This window comes from Pithys albifrons, chromosome 6, assembly GCF_047495875.1.
Source record: "Pithys albifrons albifrons isolate INPA30051 chromosome 6, PitAlb_v1, whole genome shotgun sequence".
NCBI lineage: Eukaryota > Metazoa > Chordata > Aves > Passeriformes > Thamnophilidae > Pithys > Pithys albifrons.
Genome location: NC_092463.1, coordinates 62,545,072 through 62,563,536, shown reverse-complemented (window position 1 = coordinate 62,563,536; position 18,465 = coordinate 62,545,072). Strand labels below are relative to the sequence as shown.

General features: G+C 40.0%; 1 protein-coding gene across 1 annotated transcript in view; it reads right to left on the bottom strand.

The window, feature by feature from the left end:
• The window catches only part of SHANK2 (SH3 and multiple ankyrin repeat domains 2), a 283,596-nt gene extending 265,497 nt beyond the window's left edge, over window positions 1-18,099 (bottom strand). Inside the window, exons 1-8 of the mRNA XM_071559239.1 lie at window positions 17,896-18,099; window positions 10,838-11,041; window positions 9,449-9,520; window positions 8,746-8,854; window positions 8,338-8,489; window positions 7,359-7,526; window positions 5,271-5,387; window positions 165-242 (exon numbers count right to left, since the gene is read on the bottom strand). Coding sequence (XP_071415340.1) covers window positions 165-242; window positions 5,271-5,387; window positions 7,359-7,526; window positions 8,338-8,489; window positions 8,746-8,854; window positions 9,449-9,520; window positions 10,838-11,041; window positions 17,896-18,099 — 1,104 coding nt within the window. The remainder of the gene's footprint in view (window positions 1-164; window positions 243-5,270; window positions 5,388-7,358; window positions 7,527-8,337; window positions 8,490-8,745; window positions 8,855-9,448; window positions 9,521-10,837; window positions 11,042-17,895) is intronic.
• Between the last annotated feature and the right edge of the window lie 366 nt (window positions 18,100-18,465).

Sequence of the window (18,465 nt, the reverse complement as noted above, 5' to 3'; positions counted from 1 at the left end):
CCAGGACATCTTCACTTACTGCATTACATAAAAACCAAAGTTTTCAAAATGATAGTGATGTCACTCTGCAGCTGTTTCCAGCCTCATGCAGTGTAAATTCTCCACAAAACCATGATATTTCCTTACAAATATTTCTATGGCAAGGGGTATTTGTTTCTTTTTACCTGAAATGGAGACTGGCTGTTGTAATTCTTGATCTCCTTGTTGGCTCCTCGGAACAGCAACACTCTTGCACAGCTCTCCTGAAAATGAGAGGAAAACAAACCTGTTAATAAGGGTCTTTAGGTAAGTAAGACACTGTAAAACTGTGACTACTAAGAGGCTGTTAAATGTGTTGCTGTTTGCTAAATATTTTCATGAATAAAAAGAAGATAAATTAACTAATCTGAGAAATTCAGTTATTAAAATAGCATTTTAAGTATGACAAGGCTTCAGATGCTCTGCAGTGTATTAGACTAGAAACAACATGCAAGTGTAACAAAATCGTGGGGGAATGTAAGAGGTAAATATCTTATTAATTTTTCAAGAAACTGTAGTGTGAAAATTCCATATTTGATGAATCAGACTTTGCAGAAAATGTGTTAGCTCAAAGTGAAACTTGACCCTCGTGTGGTTTTTCCTTATTTGGTAGGAAAACCAGTATTGTTCTCAAGACATTAACGAGTACCCAGGATAAACTGTATCACTGTCTGCTCTGCTACTAAAAATTTAAAAAAGAATTTTTACCACTTGTTTTGTTGGGGGATTTTTCAATCTATTTTCAATTTTAAGCATTAATGTATGGTTATTAATACACCTGAAATTATTTGACCTGTCTATACACACTGCACTGACCTGTCTCACTGTCTCTCTTTTTCCCTGAAAGATACTCAAAGTTACAGCTCAAGCCTTTTTCTCTGAAAAGACAAAAGTTGGGCTTCAGACTCTTCAAACTGAGAAAATCTGCCAAGGAAATCTCTTAAAACAATTTATTTCTGTATTGTGTTTTTTAAGTCCCCACTTTCCCCTTGCTGTTAAAAATGATTGGCCATAACCTGGTAGAAATCCTCTGTGCTCCTGACTGGTTCCCAGAATTTTGGATGGTTCCTGCATAGACTATTTCCCACCTGTCACCCCTAATGCTCCTCTTAGGATCTTCTACAATCCAATGCACATTTCAAAAGGCTCTTGTGCCTCCTCACCATAAATCTTGGTGTTAACATTGTTGTGCTTTCTGGATTTCTTGACATGTTGTGTTAGGGAGTTCTACCTAATGAGGTGTTTTGCTGTGCCACCTTTCACTATAAACAGCAAAGTGCAGCCAGAGAAAACAACACATCATTCAGCTGTTTTGGTGTCAGAAATGAAGCTTATTTACCAGCCTCTGAGTCACAGAGTTCAGCAATTACAATTGACAATCATTTTTTGTCATTGTGTTTTCCAATTGCCCACTCTGGTTTCTTGATCCCATTGAGTCTCCTTCATCACAGGGCTGCCCTAAGTTCTCTGGAAAGGAAGTTTCTGACTGAAATAGCAGAATGGATCCTATCTCAAGATGGCATGTTAACAATCATCTCTTGGATTATCATTTTTGAAGGATGTATAATTGTCTCATTTGCTTGCATTGAAATCTGCACCTCAGGTTTGTTCTCAGCACCTCTGAGTACATGATGGCCAATGCCAAATTTTGATCAAGAACTTGAGGATATAGGTAATTATATTGAGAAATATAATGTATTTATTGGCTGATTATTCATTTTGTTATCAGAATAAATAGTCCAACATAACAAAAGCAAAAAAATTCAAAAACCTTATACAAATTTCACTAAGCTGTCTCTGGTGTAAGAAAAACATGCAAAGGGATTTATTAATTAAATGGGTTTGGTTATAAAACTTTTGCCAGAAGTCATCAGAGTTGTTCAACATTAAAAAAAAATCAAAAAAACTTACTTAGAATAAGTTTTGTATTTTCTTATTTATTTTTATTTAGTCTTTTGAAACAAACAGAAGAATTTTTAGCTTCATCTCCTCTCCTTTTTGTCTCCTCCCCGTCCATCGAGTATTAAGGGGAATAAATCAGGAAGAACAGCCAAAAACATCACCACCAGAAATTATTTGTTTTATTTTTCCTAATTCAGTGGAAATCCCACATTTTAGAGTTCTCTGCTTTTAAGGTACCACCTACAAATGCCAGAACTCCTGTTTGTACATATTTTAGCTCTGACAGCCTAATAACTTCTGATACTGAGAGTTTAGCACTGTTCATTTATTATATCATGAACTGAATATGTAGTGGCTTTTTAGACTTCATAAGATTAAAAAGATTTTCACAGAGAGCTGTTTGCTTGGCAGCAGATTAGATTCAATTTGCTGTCTCCAGCTAATTACCTGATTAAATCCCACTCCAGTTGTCATCTGGAAGCCAATCCTCGGAGTGTAAGAAGGAACACTGAACATTTATTTGCGAAATGCAGACGCACAACATCCACCTGGACTGCACTGACTGACTGCAGGGCCAGGGAATAACTTCCAAACCCGGGAGTTTACTCAGAGCAGGACTTAGCAAAACCAATGGACCAGCTTCAGAAAGCATCCCAAGAAAACTCCCCAGGGAAGACCGGAAGGGAAAATCCAATGGGTAATGACTCCATCTACAGGAATCCGGAGGTAAGAAGGATGCTGATGTGTGCCCACCACCTCCAGCCAGGAAAGACAGCACTGCTCCTTCCACACGGGCTAATAACAACTTCCAACAAAAAGAACTCTGACAAAATCAGGTTATGGTTCCCAGAGCCCTGTGAAAAAAACCTTTTATTCCCATCTACAGTTGATTAAGGAAAACAGAAGGATGAGGGCATAGACAAGATATTAAACTTCCATTCACAAAGCCAAGCTCAACCACTATGAAAAGATCTGCAAATCTGTAGATGCAGTTTAAGCTGGAGACTCTCAATCCTCCACAGAATAACTTCCTTCACTGAGTTCAGGAAAACACATCTCCAGGGGAATACTGTCCTTCCATGGGGTTATTCTAATCTCATCATCGTTCTGCTTAACCTTTGCTGAAAGTGTATGGTCTTGTAAAACAACTGTGGCCATTCAATAAAACAGTTACCAAAGCAATCAGGATTTTAAGTTTATATGGTGTCTTATGGTCTGGCCTTTGACATTCTTACTCAGGATAAGCAAAGCCAATGAGGGTAAAGGGAATATTTTAAAATATTTACCAATAGATATATTTCAATTATACATGTTAAACTAAATGCAAAATTTTTGTTTGTCAGGAGTCTTGAAAAACAACAAATTATCCCCAAAATTCTTTTTTTTTTTCAAAAAGTTGAGGCTATTTTAGACCTAATTGAGGAATCTGTCTTGACAAGACTTTAGAAAAAATCTAAGATGGTAATTAATTAAGAGGCAGATGCATTAACAGATGTTTCACTGTTTACACTCACATCTCAAGCTTTCTTAATTTTATGTAATATTATATGTGCTGATTTCTAACACAGTTGTAGAACTCATTCCCTCCCCATCTCTTGCCTGCAAAGAGAGTAAAAAATGCTACCAAACTGAATCATTCTATTATATATAAATGACTACACAAATTGTAAACTGCAAAGAATCTGGTATCTTCTGTGTCCAGTACAGACATAGGCACAGTATTTTCCAACTATCTCTTATTTAATTCTAATTTACATTCTAGCAGAACAGCAATAAATTTTGTATAGGAAACAAATATTTAGATATGATACAAAAAAAAAAGCTGCTAGAATACAATGTTTTATTTTCTAATTAATAGGTATACTTTCACTACCTATGATGAGCAGCCTTATTTGAAATCACTGAATAAAACAGTAATAAAATAGGTTTTAATTACATTATTTCTAGTTTCTAAGACCACTTTTTAAAACCTGAAACCCTTCATTGCATATTAAAGAAATCAAATGAAAAATAATAGGTTGCTCTTCCGTGTAACGCCTCATAGGTTAATACTAATGGGAAAATTATGGAAGTTGGAGTATTTGTAGCTCAGTTATGCCTTTTTTTCCCCCTGGCTACATGTCATTCTCTCATAGCACTGTTTTCCAGCCTCCACTGGATTGGAATCACCTTCCCCCAAAGGCAGACATCCCTTCCCACTCAGCCATGCAGAGAAGACCCCACGCACAGCAGACGTGTCCCATCTTTCCTCTAAACTGCTTTCCTGAAGGGAACTGATGGAGTGAGACTGTTCACAAGGGACAGGACAAGGGGGAATGACTTCAGATTGAGAGAGAGTAGGTTTAGATTGTATAATGGGGGGAAATTCTTTACTGTGAGGGTGGTAAGCGACTGGAACAGGTTTCCAGGGATGCCCCATCCCTGGAGGTTGTTATGGGTTTAGATAAGTAAGCCTGAATTTAGGTTATAGATTTCAGGGTAGGCCTGGGACTGTTGGCTGACTTGAGCTGGGCTGAGCTAGCTGACAGCTGACTTCTTCTAGCCAATGGTATTCCATACGATATTCCGACATCATCTCAGAGGGGGTAAGAGCCAGTGTAGGAGTGGCTTGGTTCAGTTGCTTGACAGCTGTGGTCCCAGGAGGACACGCCATGCTGTCCCAGGAGGAATGGGAGGCCCAGGCCCAGCAATGGCTCACCAGCATGTTACCTTAGGGAAGTAAAATGTTTGTTCTTGGTTTTTCTCTCTGCTTAAGTCTGTTTCTGGGGAATTAACTTCTCTAAGGTGATTTGCAGTTAGAATGGTGGGATTTGCATTCACTGGGGAGTGGGAAGGTATTTCTTGTTATTTCTAACTCGTGTAAGTGTGTGTTATATTGTAGTTTTACTTTTCTCTTTTCTGTATAAATATATATAGCTAATTTAAGCATAAACCTGGCTTGAAGGGTTCTTCTCTTTCCTCGTTTTTCTCGGCGGGCGGGAGAGAAGCTCTGATTCTGTGTTGGGCAGTTGGCATTTTGCCAGCTCAACCCAAGACAGAGGTGTCCAAGGCCAGGTTGGATGAGGCTTGGAGCAACCCGGCCCTGTGGAAGGTGTCCCTGTCCATGGCAGGGATCAGAACTGGATGACCTTAGTGTCATGATCTAGTAATCACAGTGGGGTTGGATCAAGGGTTGGACTTGGTGATCTCAGAGGTCTCTTCCAACCCAGTTCATTCTGTTTCTGTGATCTTCAAGGTCCCTTCCAACCCAAACTACTCCGTGATTCCACAGCTCTGTGACCTCTGAACTCCTGCTGGGGAACTTTGTGTGGCTGCAGGGAGTGGGGGGCACCCGTGGCCCGGGGTCTCACCTGGTTGTAGAGGGCACAGATGTGCAGGGCCGTGTTCCCCGAGGCGTTCTGCGCGCACATGTCAGCGCCGTAGAACAGGAGGTGCTCCAGGTGCTGCACGTGGCCGTACCTGCAGGCCTGTTCAGACAGTTATTTCAGTTATTACACAGCCTAGACCTGCTCATTAGGGCAATGCTACTTCAAGGCATCCATAAAATACTACGTTGGGAACTTTTGATCCACTGATATTCATCACTTGAATGTGAGACAGAATTTTTTTGGTCCTGATGCTCTCCGGAGCGTTGCCCACTAGATGGCACTGAAGATGGCCACATTTCCAAAGCTTTCTCCTCGTATTTGGCCAGATTTCCCCAAAATTCAAGCAATAACTTTCTGGGTTCTGTGATGTCAAATAGACACACAGTATACAAAATGCACAGATCCAAAAGAGGAAAAAATCTTCAGGGGTCACTTTATCTGGCACACAAATAAAAGTTTAGATCCTGAACATCTGGAAATAAGCCTCTAAGATTCCACTGAAATTCAAAACTTTCCTGTTGAGCAAATAAGTTTGAGAAAAATCTCAGTATTTTTATTCATCAGCCTCATTTACTTGGCTATCTTGCCCCTGGCACACTGACAGACCTAATGTTTTTAACTCCTAATGTTTTTAACTTCACACCATCTCAGATCAGCATCACTCCTGTATAAAACAGATTTTAAGCTGAGAGATAGAGGTATGGAAAGCTATTGAGTCTGTCTTAGGTACCTAATTACTGCTGAATTCAGTGGGAGGTACAAACTGACACACCCGGGTTGGATCTATAGTTTGGATGAGAAAGATGAAGTGTACTCTCAATGCACAAATGAAATCTGTGGCACAGTCATTCAGGAGGGCTCCCAATCTAGAGAGAGACAGGTACCTGCAGAGGATACCCTCATTATTACTATCCTGGCCCAGGATAGCAATAATCCACTTCACCTTTCCTGTAAGGGTAACCCAGAGCCTTATCTCCTAAAGCTAAAGAATGTATTAACCAAATGAAAACTGTACTTGCTACCAATTATTTCCTTGCCATGCAAGGTAACTTCAGCTTCTGCACACAGACAACAATATATGGGACTGTATCTTATCACCACCCTTCTTCATTCCTTGAGGAAGTCTTGTCTTATTGTTTACTGAACACATGGTGCCTCTAATCCAGATGTAGACATTGATTTATTTCAGGATTACAGCCAATATAGTGGGTTTAGAAAGCTCTATTTCATTGCAAGAAATAACGACATTATATGTATGAGGCTGGGGTTTAAACATAGGGAATTCCTGTCTTTATTTTCAGATTTTTTATGATTGCTCAAACTCATCCATACAGAGAAAAGGCATAAAGTATCTGCACTGATGCTGGAATGCTGGAGTCTTTAAACTTTGTGTATTACTGAGTTTATCACTCTTTAAACTTTGTATATTACTGTGTTTATCTCTCTGTAAAGAGAAATGATTAAAGCATTCCCACCCAACTGCTGCATAATACTCTGTTTCCAAAGAAGACACTAAGAGTTCAAAGATGTTTTTATGAATCTCAGAAGAATACTTTTAAAAAATATTTTTACTTCATAGAGCACACTCTCACCTTTATCCACACATTACATATGCAAGAGAGGAAAGGAATACCCAAACAGCAAAAGGAAAATTATTAAAAACCCAGTTTGCACACCCAAGGAGACCAACAGTGGCATCTAACAGAGAGAAAAAGCTACACTTTTTTAGTAAAGTGCCACTAAAACAGATGCCAAACTTCAGGAGACCACAACATAAATGCAATCAGTGCAATTTCTGCAGCAAAATGCACAGTAACTGTAGGATGTCAATGTTACAGAAATCCACTGGAACAGTTTCCACTTCTAATTCAACACAGCAGGATGCAAAGTGCATAAATTTGTAAAAAAAAACATAGAAAAATGAAATAGAAAACAGGAAGACATTCCATCCTTGAATGTGCATGGACTGAGCATATCCAAAGGGCCTTCAAAATAGAATTTAAACATGGCACAAAGACAACACGTTTCCTCAAGCAAGTTCAGCTCCAGACCAAAGGGAATCTTTCCTACCTGGTGGATTTCTTGCCACCCATTTTCGTCCTTGCAGCTGACTGTGGCATGTTCATGGAGTAAGAGCTCACAGCAGTAGGGATCCCCTCCCACGACAGCTGTGTGGTACAGCGGCGTCAGGCCACAGCTGTCCTTGTAGTTGGGGGATGCTCCCAGCTCCAAAAGGGTCTGAAAGCAACCACAGGCTGTGAAAAATGTCTTTTGGAGGCACTCTTACCTAAAAAGGGCCTTTACCTGAGAAAGTATTTATATCATTGATGCTTGCCATAATGCATATTCTTTGCTCGCCTATTTATCAGCTGGTGGTTTGTGCCCCAGCCCATTCTAAGCTAAGCATGAAATTACCTCGAAAGAATTAGGATCTAAAGGAATCTATGGGGATAGCACAGAAGGAGTGAGTGACAGTGAATCCAATTTCCATCCTCTCCCTAAGCTCAGAAACCTCAGTTCTGAAAACGCCACGTCACCTTTGCAGCACATTCACCTCTTCAGTCACGTGGTGCTTTATCAAAAATGCCATGCAATTTGAGTGTCTGTCTAAAGGAAATAAGCAAAAGCCATAAGCCTAAGGCTTAATCTGGACTATCAGTGTGATTTAAGAACACTTGTTAAAATACAAAAGAAAACAGAAGGGGCTGTGTTAAGATATAATGTGCAATTCAGGACACTGACAGTTGCTTTCAGAGAGATAAATGACAATAACCCCATTCCTATTTCCTCTGACAGATCTTTTCCCAATGTATCAAAGAATAAGCTTAAATTTCACCACTTTTTCTTCCCACCAAAAAAAAAAAATCAGAAATGAAAAGGCCTTTTATTGAAAGCAAATCCTAAGATTTGAAAGCCCCAAGAGAGCTTCAGGACAAGGGCATATTAAAGGATCCACTAAGGACAGAACAGTAATTAACTGAAAACTTTCTCCTTTATGTTTAGGGGTTTTTTATGAGATAATATATAACTTGCTATTGAAAGCATTTACCTTGAGGGCTACTTGATTCTTGGCCCTGGCCGCTTTGTGCAGAGCTGTCATTCCATCTTTGGCTCTGAAGTCTAAATGTGCTCCTCCATTTTTCAGAGCTTTTATCACTTCTACTGTATTGTCAAGCTGAGCTGCCAAAGTTAGGGGTGTTTCTAAAGAAGACAATGGCATGTGCTTGGAAAAAAGGTGAGCAAAATTACAAAATACACAACATGTGCTTTAAAGAATGTTAAGTTTAAAATGGTGTTTAAAGAAAATGATAAATTATCAATTCTCTCCTCTGGACAGCAAAACCTTCCATATGCCATTAGTCCAGAGTTCTGAAGGCAACAGAAAGGATGAGTGAAATTCAGCCTCCTAATCAATTCAGGTTTAACAATCTCAAGGGACTACTTTTATTGTTCTCACCTCCACTTTCTACGTCATGATAGTTCGGGTCCAGTCCTCGGTCCAACATCTTGGTCATTTTTTCCACAGAGAGGTGGTGGACATGATCCATGAATTTCCTCAGATTAGCCTGAAAAAAGAGTGACAAATGAATCATCCTCTGGTTTTAAAAATATTTTTTTGACTAAAAGTGGAATAGTCTGTCAATGGTTGCCAACAGCCATTGACACCACTGAAAGCAGTTAATTTGCATTCCTGGAGACCCTGACTTTATACTGAGAGCATAAAACTTGGGGTTTATAAAGCTCAAAAGTCAAACAAAGTAAGAGAGTCTTGGTTTTAGAGCTTTAAGGAGAAAAAGCATGAAAAATTCATAGAGTAGGAAATTGGGCTGGTGTGTAATGGTCATCATTATTAGTCTGATCTGCAAATGAGTCTGAAAACCAGGTCAGCATTTTTGCAGCATGTTGTTGAAAGCACATTGTATTTACAAAGTAAGGTTCATTTAAAGTTACGTGTATATCTATGCAGGAGTTCAATAGGGGAATTTTTCTATGAGAAAATGGGAACTTTTCTATGAAGAAACATTCCCAGATGACAATTCCCACACTGGCAGCACATCCTGTTTGCTGTTCAGCAGGTGATGAATACCTACTTATTTCCAGTTTCTGCCATCCCTTTGCTGAGCAGACACCTGCTGAGTGCAGCAGGAAATGGGGAATACCTTGGTGTGGAGCTTGGCCAGCTGCTTCTCATCCAGGTTGAGCTGTTTGTACACTCTTTTCTTGTATCGAAACTGAGGAAGGAAAAGAAGACTGAATTTTAAAACTTAAAACTCATCATACAATTTTCTGACCTTACCAGAAAGTGTCATCCACAATTATGTGATTTAGGCAAAACAAATGGTCTACTTAACATACCAACATCATCATTTTACAGTTCATTTAAGCAAAATCCATATCTCATATGAATACATTGAAATCAATGGAAGTGTGTGGGAAATGAGCTGAGACTCTAGAATCCAGACAAATAAGCAGGAATTACACTGAAAAGAGCTTTTCCCTGAGGATTTCTGGGCACTCTCATTTCTGGTCTCAGGCAGAAAGAACTGGGAAGGCATGTTAAATAAGAAAAATACACATTTCAAAATAGTAGCTTAGCATTTCTGAAATTTAAACAAAAATGATACCTGAAAAGTCCCTTAATCACTGTGGGAGGAACTTACACTTGGAAATAGTTCTGCTGCTGAGCAGGGCTGGTTTTGTGAAATGAGGTTCAGAGGATTGTTCTCTTTTTCTGCTAAAACCCACTCACATTTTACCCTGAGCAGTTTTTACCCTATGGCTACAGCAGCAAAAATCAAGGAGGGTTCCATGGTTATCATTTACTGCTAATGGAATTTCCTGCTATAATTTAATAATTGTCCTTTGCAGAATTCAAAGAATGCAGCATTTCTCTGGGACAAGAGGACTGCCCTGAATGAGGCTTTACCACCAGCTTTGCACACTTTTAACCCGTGAATTGCTGCAGTGAGAATTTTGAAAACAGAAAAAAACCTTTGAAAAAATTGAAGTGGCTGTTTAATTTGTTTCCAGCTGCAATAAGGACATCAGATATTGAATCTCTGAAATAAGCTGCTAGAAAAGGTTAAGACTTGAAGCCTTCTCCAGACTGATCCTTTTCCCTTGGATTTGTGTTATAGTGGAGGAAGTTTATTCACTGCACATTATTAGTGGTTGATGTACCACCATACAGGCAACACCACAATTAATTAACCCCCAGTTTCACGCCCCAGTTTGCTGCTATAGTGTGTTTCTGTGGGATCTGGCTCTGCTCCATGTTTTTCCAGGGCCATAATAGTTCTGCCCAGTTCAGCACCAGCTGCAGGAGCAGCAGTGAGGGGGGAAATTCCAGCACTACACGTGCCTGCTTCCCATCCACACCCTCTCCTGCCTTCCTGCTTTGCCAGGGGAAACCTGTGCACTCTGAAGGATGGCAGAGGGAAGCAGATGGGGAAAATAACCCTTCACTGAGACAGAAACATCACTACTTTTGGAGAAAGCAAAGGCTGGTTGTGCAGCAAACTGCCTCCCTCCCACTGCAAACCACACACCTCCAGAGAAGGAACTCCCTTGTTCACTGGCTGTGGGTATTCCCTCAGGAGTCGCTCCTCATCCAAGAATTTTCCATCTCTACCATTGCTTGCAGGCTGGAACAGGCCATAATTCAGGACATCTTTCAAACTCTGGTTCAAAGTGCACAAAATCTGCTGCTTTGCAACCCACACTGAGGCTTCTGGGTTAAACCGGATGCATTTCTGCAAAGAGAAAGCACTTATGTTAATGACTAATTAGTGAAAAAAATTGCAAACAGTATCTTACAGTCCAAAACTACAAATGCAATAAATAATTAGAACCATACTCAATACATCTACAAATTCCCAATAAATCTACAAATTCCATGACAAAACACAAATCGACAGAGTTGTATTTCAAATGTGCACTTACAATAACTAATGCACAAGTACTCTGAAAGGACAGGATGTTTCAAGTCTTTCCACAAATAGCAGAGACCACATCCTTCTTCAGAGGGAGAGAGCACTTGGAAAACTTGTGAAAGAGATGGCACATAGTTAACTATCCACTTGGTTCTAGGCTGTTCTGATATGATAATCAGTTTGAGCCACAAGAGTTTCACCCCAAAAATGGTATTCAGGCAAGAATTCTAATTCACCTTTAGCAATATTTATCTAAGGGTAAATTTATGGGAGGAAATGTTCTATGTGGAGCAGCAGAGGACTTGTAAACCTTGATAATCCTTTCCAGTTATCTGCTTCTTACAGAGCTGGAAGTCAAGAGTTTAAGGAATTCAGGAATTTTGCAGCAACACAGGAATCCTGGCTTTGCCCACTCTGTTGAAGGCACAACCAGGGCATGAAGGACTCTCAATGTACAACTGTTTTTAACTGAGCAAACACCACAGTCAACCAACCCTTTGTGTGTATTTATCAGAACAAATGAATGGGAGACACCTTTCATTTCCCTCACACATCTTATATTTCCAGGAGTTATGAGGAAAGTTGAGCAGTTTTAAATGTTGAGGGGAAGGAGAGAAGGAGACCGACAGTTGATTATAAACAGTATTTTCATTCACAAACATCCCATTAATTACAATACCAACTTATCAGGAAAGGCACTGGCTCTGGACTGATTTTGGACTTTTATGACACTGTTTTGAATTTAAAAATACAAGCCAGTAACTTCTGACCACACTTAAATTAAGTCTGAAGGTTTTCAATGCACCTTGAGAATTCAACGTGTTCAGTTTTATTCAGTTTATTCTTGTGTTCTCTCTGTTCTAGAGTGAACACAAATATTGCAGATGGGGTGTCTGCTTCTAATTCCCAAATATCTGCTAAACTGGCAGAATTATAAACAATTTCTAATTACTTCACTATAGACTTCAGTGGAAAATAAATCTCTTCATGGTGTTCATGCACATTGCAATGGTAATCCACAATACTTATCTTCTGGAATACTTTTCTTTCCACAAGTCTGACAATGGCACACTCATTTAAAGCATGAGGACAGGACATAATAGTTTGGCCACCTTCACTGGACTGACAAGACAGTGAGGAATTCTTTTTGGGTAGCAGCTTGTTTTAAAACGAGTTATATGATAAGTACACCACTATTGTACTTTTGCCACCCTAGGTACAGTATTTTAGAGCTCTCAAGAGCAGAATAAATATGGGAACACTTTGAAACTAGTAATTTCACAAACTCAGAGCCCAGTGATCCATAAGAACCGTGAGATGTACATGGCATGGTGACCACAAGTGAGACAGCAGCTGAGTCAAAAAAGCTGCTTAACTCTTTCTAATCTTCAGCACCTTATTACCAAACAATCAGAAAATAGGGTTATTTTAATGATTAAGAACTACAGGAGCACATCAGAAGTACAGTGAAACAGAGAGATGTTTTGCCTTGCAGATGTGGGGTCTATTCTTTCCACTCTTTGTGTTGCATCCCAAGACCAGATGAAATGTGATGGTTTGCCAGCTACACTCACTGTAAAAGCTGCAGCAATTATTTCAAATGAGAGCCAGTAAAGAAGCCCTGAATGGATTGAAATCACTGTCAAAACCACACTAGGCTGCTCCAAATCCAAGTGTAGCAGCAAGACAGCAAGTCAGCACCGGCTGTGATAACCTTCCATTCCTGCATGGTGGTGAGAGCAAGACCCTGAGCACAGCAGGACTGGAAGCACAACTCACCCACTGCAGCTAAAGGGAAGGTATTAATTCAATGGGAACAATGCTCATGATACAGAATCTCAGAGGAATAACATTTATCCATTTAAAAATCCACCAGCCAACACAACTCTCTCCTCAGCCTGGGCTGTGACAGAGGAATGTGGCAAACATGTACTGGTGCCTCCAAACATCATTGCCACAAAATCAAAATACAAGTTACTCCTTTCAGCATAAGACTCTAAAATTAAAGATGTGACAACCAAAAAGTGGAAAAGGCAAATGAGAGTTTGGCATCAGAAAAAAAAAAAAAAAGACTAAAACCCACCAAAAAAATCAACAAACGAACAAAAAAAATCCCAGAACAAGTCACTGCTTTTGGTCTGTGCTCAGTGTTCAACTTCATTCTCAGAATCACTGGTTTCCTTCACCAAAATGTGTTCATGAAACAGAATTCATGAGATGAAAGGGCAAAGAAAGCAGTGTGGCAAGTCAGATCACCTCTCCAGACCAAGGGCATGAGGACAGATGTCAGCAGCACCCATAATGTTCCCACTGTCAGAGTGAAGACAGACAGAAGGAAGAGCAGCTGTAAAGAGAAAGCAGCAATGGACAATCAGACCCAAAATGCGACACAGAACACCCATGAAAAGTTGCAAAGGAAAAGCTGGCATAGATTTGAGGCAGTGGATGGCAAAGGAGACTGCAAACAAGTCAAAGCAAAAAGGGGACTTAAACTGCAAAGTGACAATTGCCTTTGTGAGGTAAATATTGAACAAACTAAACATGAGTTTTACCGAAGAAAGAAAAGCACTAAAGGGAAAGATTCTTAATCCTAAAAATAATTAATGGGGGGGGAAGTAAGGAAAGGATGCAAAAGGGTTAAAAAGCAATGCAGAAATGGAACACCATCAAGTAGCTACAAGTTAAGCTGCTTTTTTACCAAACTGCCACGTACCAAACAACATTTTGGAGTCAATAAATTCTCCTCACAGAACTTAATAAAATGTGATTCTGAGCATTTTCACTTTAAACATAACCTGGAGTACATAAATACAGGGGAAAAGGAAAGAGTGGAGCAACCATGTGTTGGAAATACCATGATGAAAGCATTCCTTAGAATGACTGACTGACAGAACTGATCCCTGTGTCTGGGGAAGAGAGCAATTTTAGGCACAAAACATCATCCTTGTCAGAACATCATGCAAAATGAGATTTTCTTGACAACAGTTACTGGAGAAGAACCAGACTCACTCCAGTTACAGGCAGCATCACTTGGGTTGAGAAAAGAAGTGGATATGGGATGATTTAGCCTGGATTTGGCCCAAAAAGGTTCAGGGAGGGGTAAGATATGCCAGGGAGCAGAGAGGGAAGCACAAACACTTCACTGCACCAGAGCTTCAATGCCCAAAAGACAACTGACACCGGGCACAGGCACAACTGCCTTTAGGCACAATAAATTCAGCACAAACCAGGGGGCTGGGGGCTGTTGGCTGCCAGCTTTGCTCCCAGGGAGGGAAAGAGTCCAACCTGACACCAAGCCACTGCACTGGGCTGCCCTGGGCATGGAGCAGCCTCACCCTAAGGGCAAACAGCACTCAGTATTGCCCAAGCTGCCAAAAAATTCCTGCACCAATTGCACAGAGAGGAGGAACTGCTCAGGACCTGCCATTTCCATCTCAATAGCAGGGAGTTGGGGTCATGTCAAGTCAGGGCCCTCTGAGCTGGATGTCAATAAGCTTCTGGTCTAAAGGGGTTGTACCTGCTGAGCCTCCTGGTTTATAAAATCAGGAAATTAAAGCCAGATAATGCAGCTTTTTTCCCCACTCTCCGTCACATATTTGTGATGGTGAAGGGGTTTCTATGCTCTCCATTCCCTCAGTAATTCCACTGAGATCAGGAAATCTTTCAGGTTCTTGTTTAAATCATCTCCCCCCCTCCTGTGCTAAGGGTGTCACTTGAATGCAGGTGATGCACAGAGGAAATAGGAAATTACAAATTACTCTTTCTACAAAGTATTGTTTTAATAAATTGGATTATCACCTGAACTGAAAAGGAGACAAAAAAGAATTGATGTAAGAACCAAAAACTAAGTGTTCTTAAGGGCTTTGTACTTGTCAAAGTCTACATAAGCTTTAGAAGTTTCAAATGAAAATAAAAGGACAGTAACACACATTTCCTACAATAGGTGGTAATTTATAAACCTTTCCATAGCAGCACATCCTACTTGTGATGCTTGGTGCTTGCCTCATACCTGCAATGAAATAAAGGCAGTTTATACCACAGCCAGTGCAGGTGAGCAAACTTTATTTCTAGTGAGTTTGGCTACAGGATTAAAGCTCCTCAGGTGGCTGATTTTTATCTAAACCCCTGAACTTGTCTGCTTCTAAACAAATATAGTCTTGATAATACTTTGTAAAAGACAAAAAAAGCAGAAAACTAAATTATGTCATTTCAGGGTTCTTTGATTAAACAGACTAATTTTAAACACCTCGTATGCTAAATTAATTGTAATCATACAGGAAATGGGGTGTATGTTGGCTCTGGCTTATAGTCACTCAACAGCTCATGAACTGTGATCTTCCCCACTGGTTTGCCACCCCACATTGAAGGCACCAGCCCTTCCTGTTTGCTAAGCTGGTTCCAGCTTTCACCTTTCTCCACAAAGAGCTGATAAATTAAATCAGAAATAGACCATCCGCTATAGAACTCTTTGTTTTAAGCAAGTCAGGTACTTTTCATTATGAGTTTACTGGAAAGGAAAAAAAAATACAAAAAGTAAAGCAATAAAAGTGAACAAATGAAACACAAAAACAAAAATGCTTTCTGGTTCATTTCATTTCCTGCAAAAAATTAATTTTTTAAAAAAATAAAATGTCTCAATAGCATCAAAAAATCACTTGTTATTGGTCTAAACAACAGAGTGATGAAATCCCTACCTTTAACAGTGGAGCAAGCCCAAAAAGAAAAGCTAATGTTTCTGTTCCAGTGGATCAATTCATTGAGCACTGACATGGCCCCAGGCAGAGCAAATAAAATCCTAATCATGTGCAGTCAGAGCTTATCCTGGCAGAGGACCTCACTACAGGCAAAATCCCTTTAAATCTAAGATGCACAATAGTGGATTTCAGTACTTAGTCCTGGAATGAAGACCCAAAGTGCTGTAAGATTTTACAGCAATTCCATGTGTGGCCCAGAGCAGCCTCAGCTCTGCCCTGCCCAGTTCAGGTGCCCAGCCCTTCCTCCTCAAACCATATAAACTCAGGGATGGCACTGCAATTCCAACCACAATCAAGGCATTTTTTAAGTACAAGAATTAAAGCGACAATGCCCCCAAGCCCAACACTGATGTCTCTGAGTTTCTGTGTGGATTGGGCTTTAGAAAGAGAGTTCCAACCACACCTGAGGGCACACTGCCACAACAGCTCTTCCCTGTCAGCCTGCAGACAGGCCATCTCTACCACTCCAAAAATGAACTTAATTAAAAGGAAAGGAATAGTTTCATCTGAGGCAGATCCTCAGTGGCAGCACAGAGTGATGGAGATCCAGGGTGTCAGCACAGAGTGATGCATATGGATGTGTTTTCATAAGCAGCTTTAAATTCCAAAAGTCTGATGCCTACCACTGAAAAGCAGCATTCAAGGAGAGCCAGGGCAATTCAGATAATCACAAACTTGGACCAGCTGTGGCTCCAGACAGAACCTGTAAGTCACTGCTAAGACTTTTCCCAGGATGGCACTGTTATTCCTTCCATTCCTATCCACTTGTGGAGGACAAGGATTCATTTACTTGCAAAGTTGCAACAAACTTCTCCAGGTTTATTCTGCTAATGCTGCAGACATCGAATTTTATACATTCAACCACAAAAGAAACACAATTTAATAGTTCTTTGTGAGATATTTGGGCCATAATTTCAAATACTTAAGGAACATCCAAGATACTTTTTTAATTAAAAAAATAACTTTCATTTTCTTTTACTAAATTAATCAGACTTTTTTAACAAATAAAAAGCCATTTCAATTCTTCCTGGAAGATGTGAGATATTAAATACTATGTTGAAAAATCCCTATTTTCATCCCATATACTTAGGGATGTGAGATACAGCCATAGATCCACAAGTTATCTCCTCTGGGAAAAACAGGAAAGGGTAATTTTATCCTCTCTGATGTTTCCAGTATAAGTAATGAGGAGATGGGAGAGAATAAAAGAACAATTTGATGTCATTGTGAAAACTGTGGAACAGTTTGAAGCCACCCTTTATTCTTGTCCTACACTGAATGTGGGGATTTCTGTGGGGAGAAGTCTGAGAAACAACACCAATGGTAAAAGCACAGCACCAAAGGAGGAAGGAAAGATGCATTTGTGCTTCTCTTTCCACATCTTTAAGCTCTAAAAGCCACCAGCTGCCTAACAGGGATGTCTTTTTGTGGGAGGGTGGCAGACAAGGCAATAAATATGGTAAAGAGAGAGAGAGAATTTGATGGCCTCTCTCTAGACCCCAGTGGAGTGTCAGTGACAATCTCATGAGAAGAGAGAAACCAGTGGGGTTACATCTATGGGAAGCTTTCAGAGATAACAGGAGACTTTTGAATTCAACCTTCATCTTCTGATGAGATTCCTAATTCTCTTTCTTCTAACCAAGTGTTTCTGCATGCAGATCAGAGAGATACTTTACTTTATGATCACAGCCTTCACTGAGTCAACACACTGAATCTGCTCCCTTGGAAGGGATGGGGCAGGCAGGCAGGCAGATAAACCACTGCGGTATAAAGTGCAGAGATTGAAAGAAAACACGACATAAATTTTGTCTGTAATACATCAAAAAATGTAAGAAAAGAGAAGAGATGTGCAGATTGAGGGCAGCAAAGCTAATAAAGACATTTTGCATTTTGCTTTAATGGTAATGCCATCAGCCTTACTGTTTGCTGCAGGTCAGGTATTATAATTCGAATCACTAATGTGTTGCTCTGACTGTCTTCCATTCTCTTGCTTGGCTTTTCTGCAGTTGCTCTAATCGTGTCATAAATGGTTTCTTCTTTGGAGCTGTCTGATTCAGATTCCACAGAATAGTCAGAAAAGCTCTGTGCCATTTCATCTTCACTTGATGTCGGGCTACGAGGCATGGTCAAGTTTTTTATCCTGCCAATACAAAGGAGAAAAAGGGAAAAAAAAAACATGTTTCAGTTCAAGTCTTAAAAATTAATCAGCTACAAGTTTTGCTTTCTTAGAAATAGCACGAATTTAACAAGGAAGTTTTATGGTTTACGCTCCTTTTTTTATCTCTTTCTGTCAATTATGTGGGTAGGCAGAGTGTAAAGGAAATAAATCTGGCTACCAATTTACTACAGAAGAGGAAGGACAGGAGAAGGAAAAAAGAGTAATAAAAAGAAAGATGACCTTTCTTCCAGGGACACCCAACCTCCCAAAGGATCCAGAAAAACCAGTATGATTACCCAGTCCTAACTAGCACTGTTGTAAACTCAGACCTT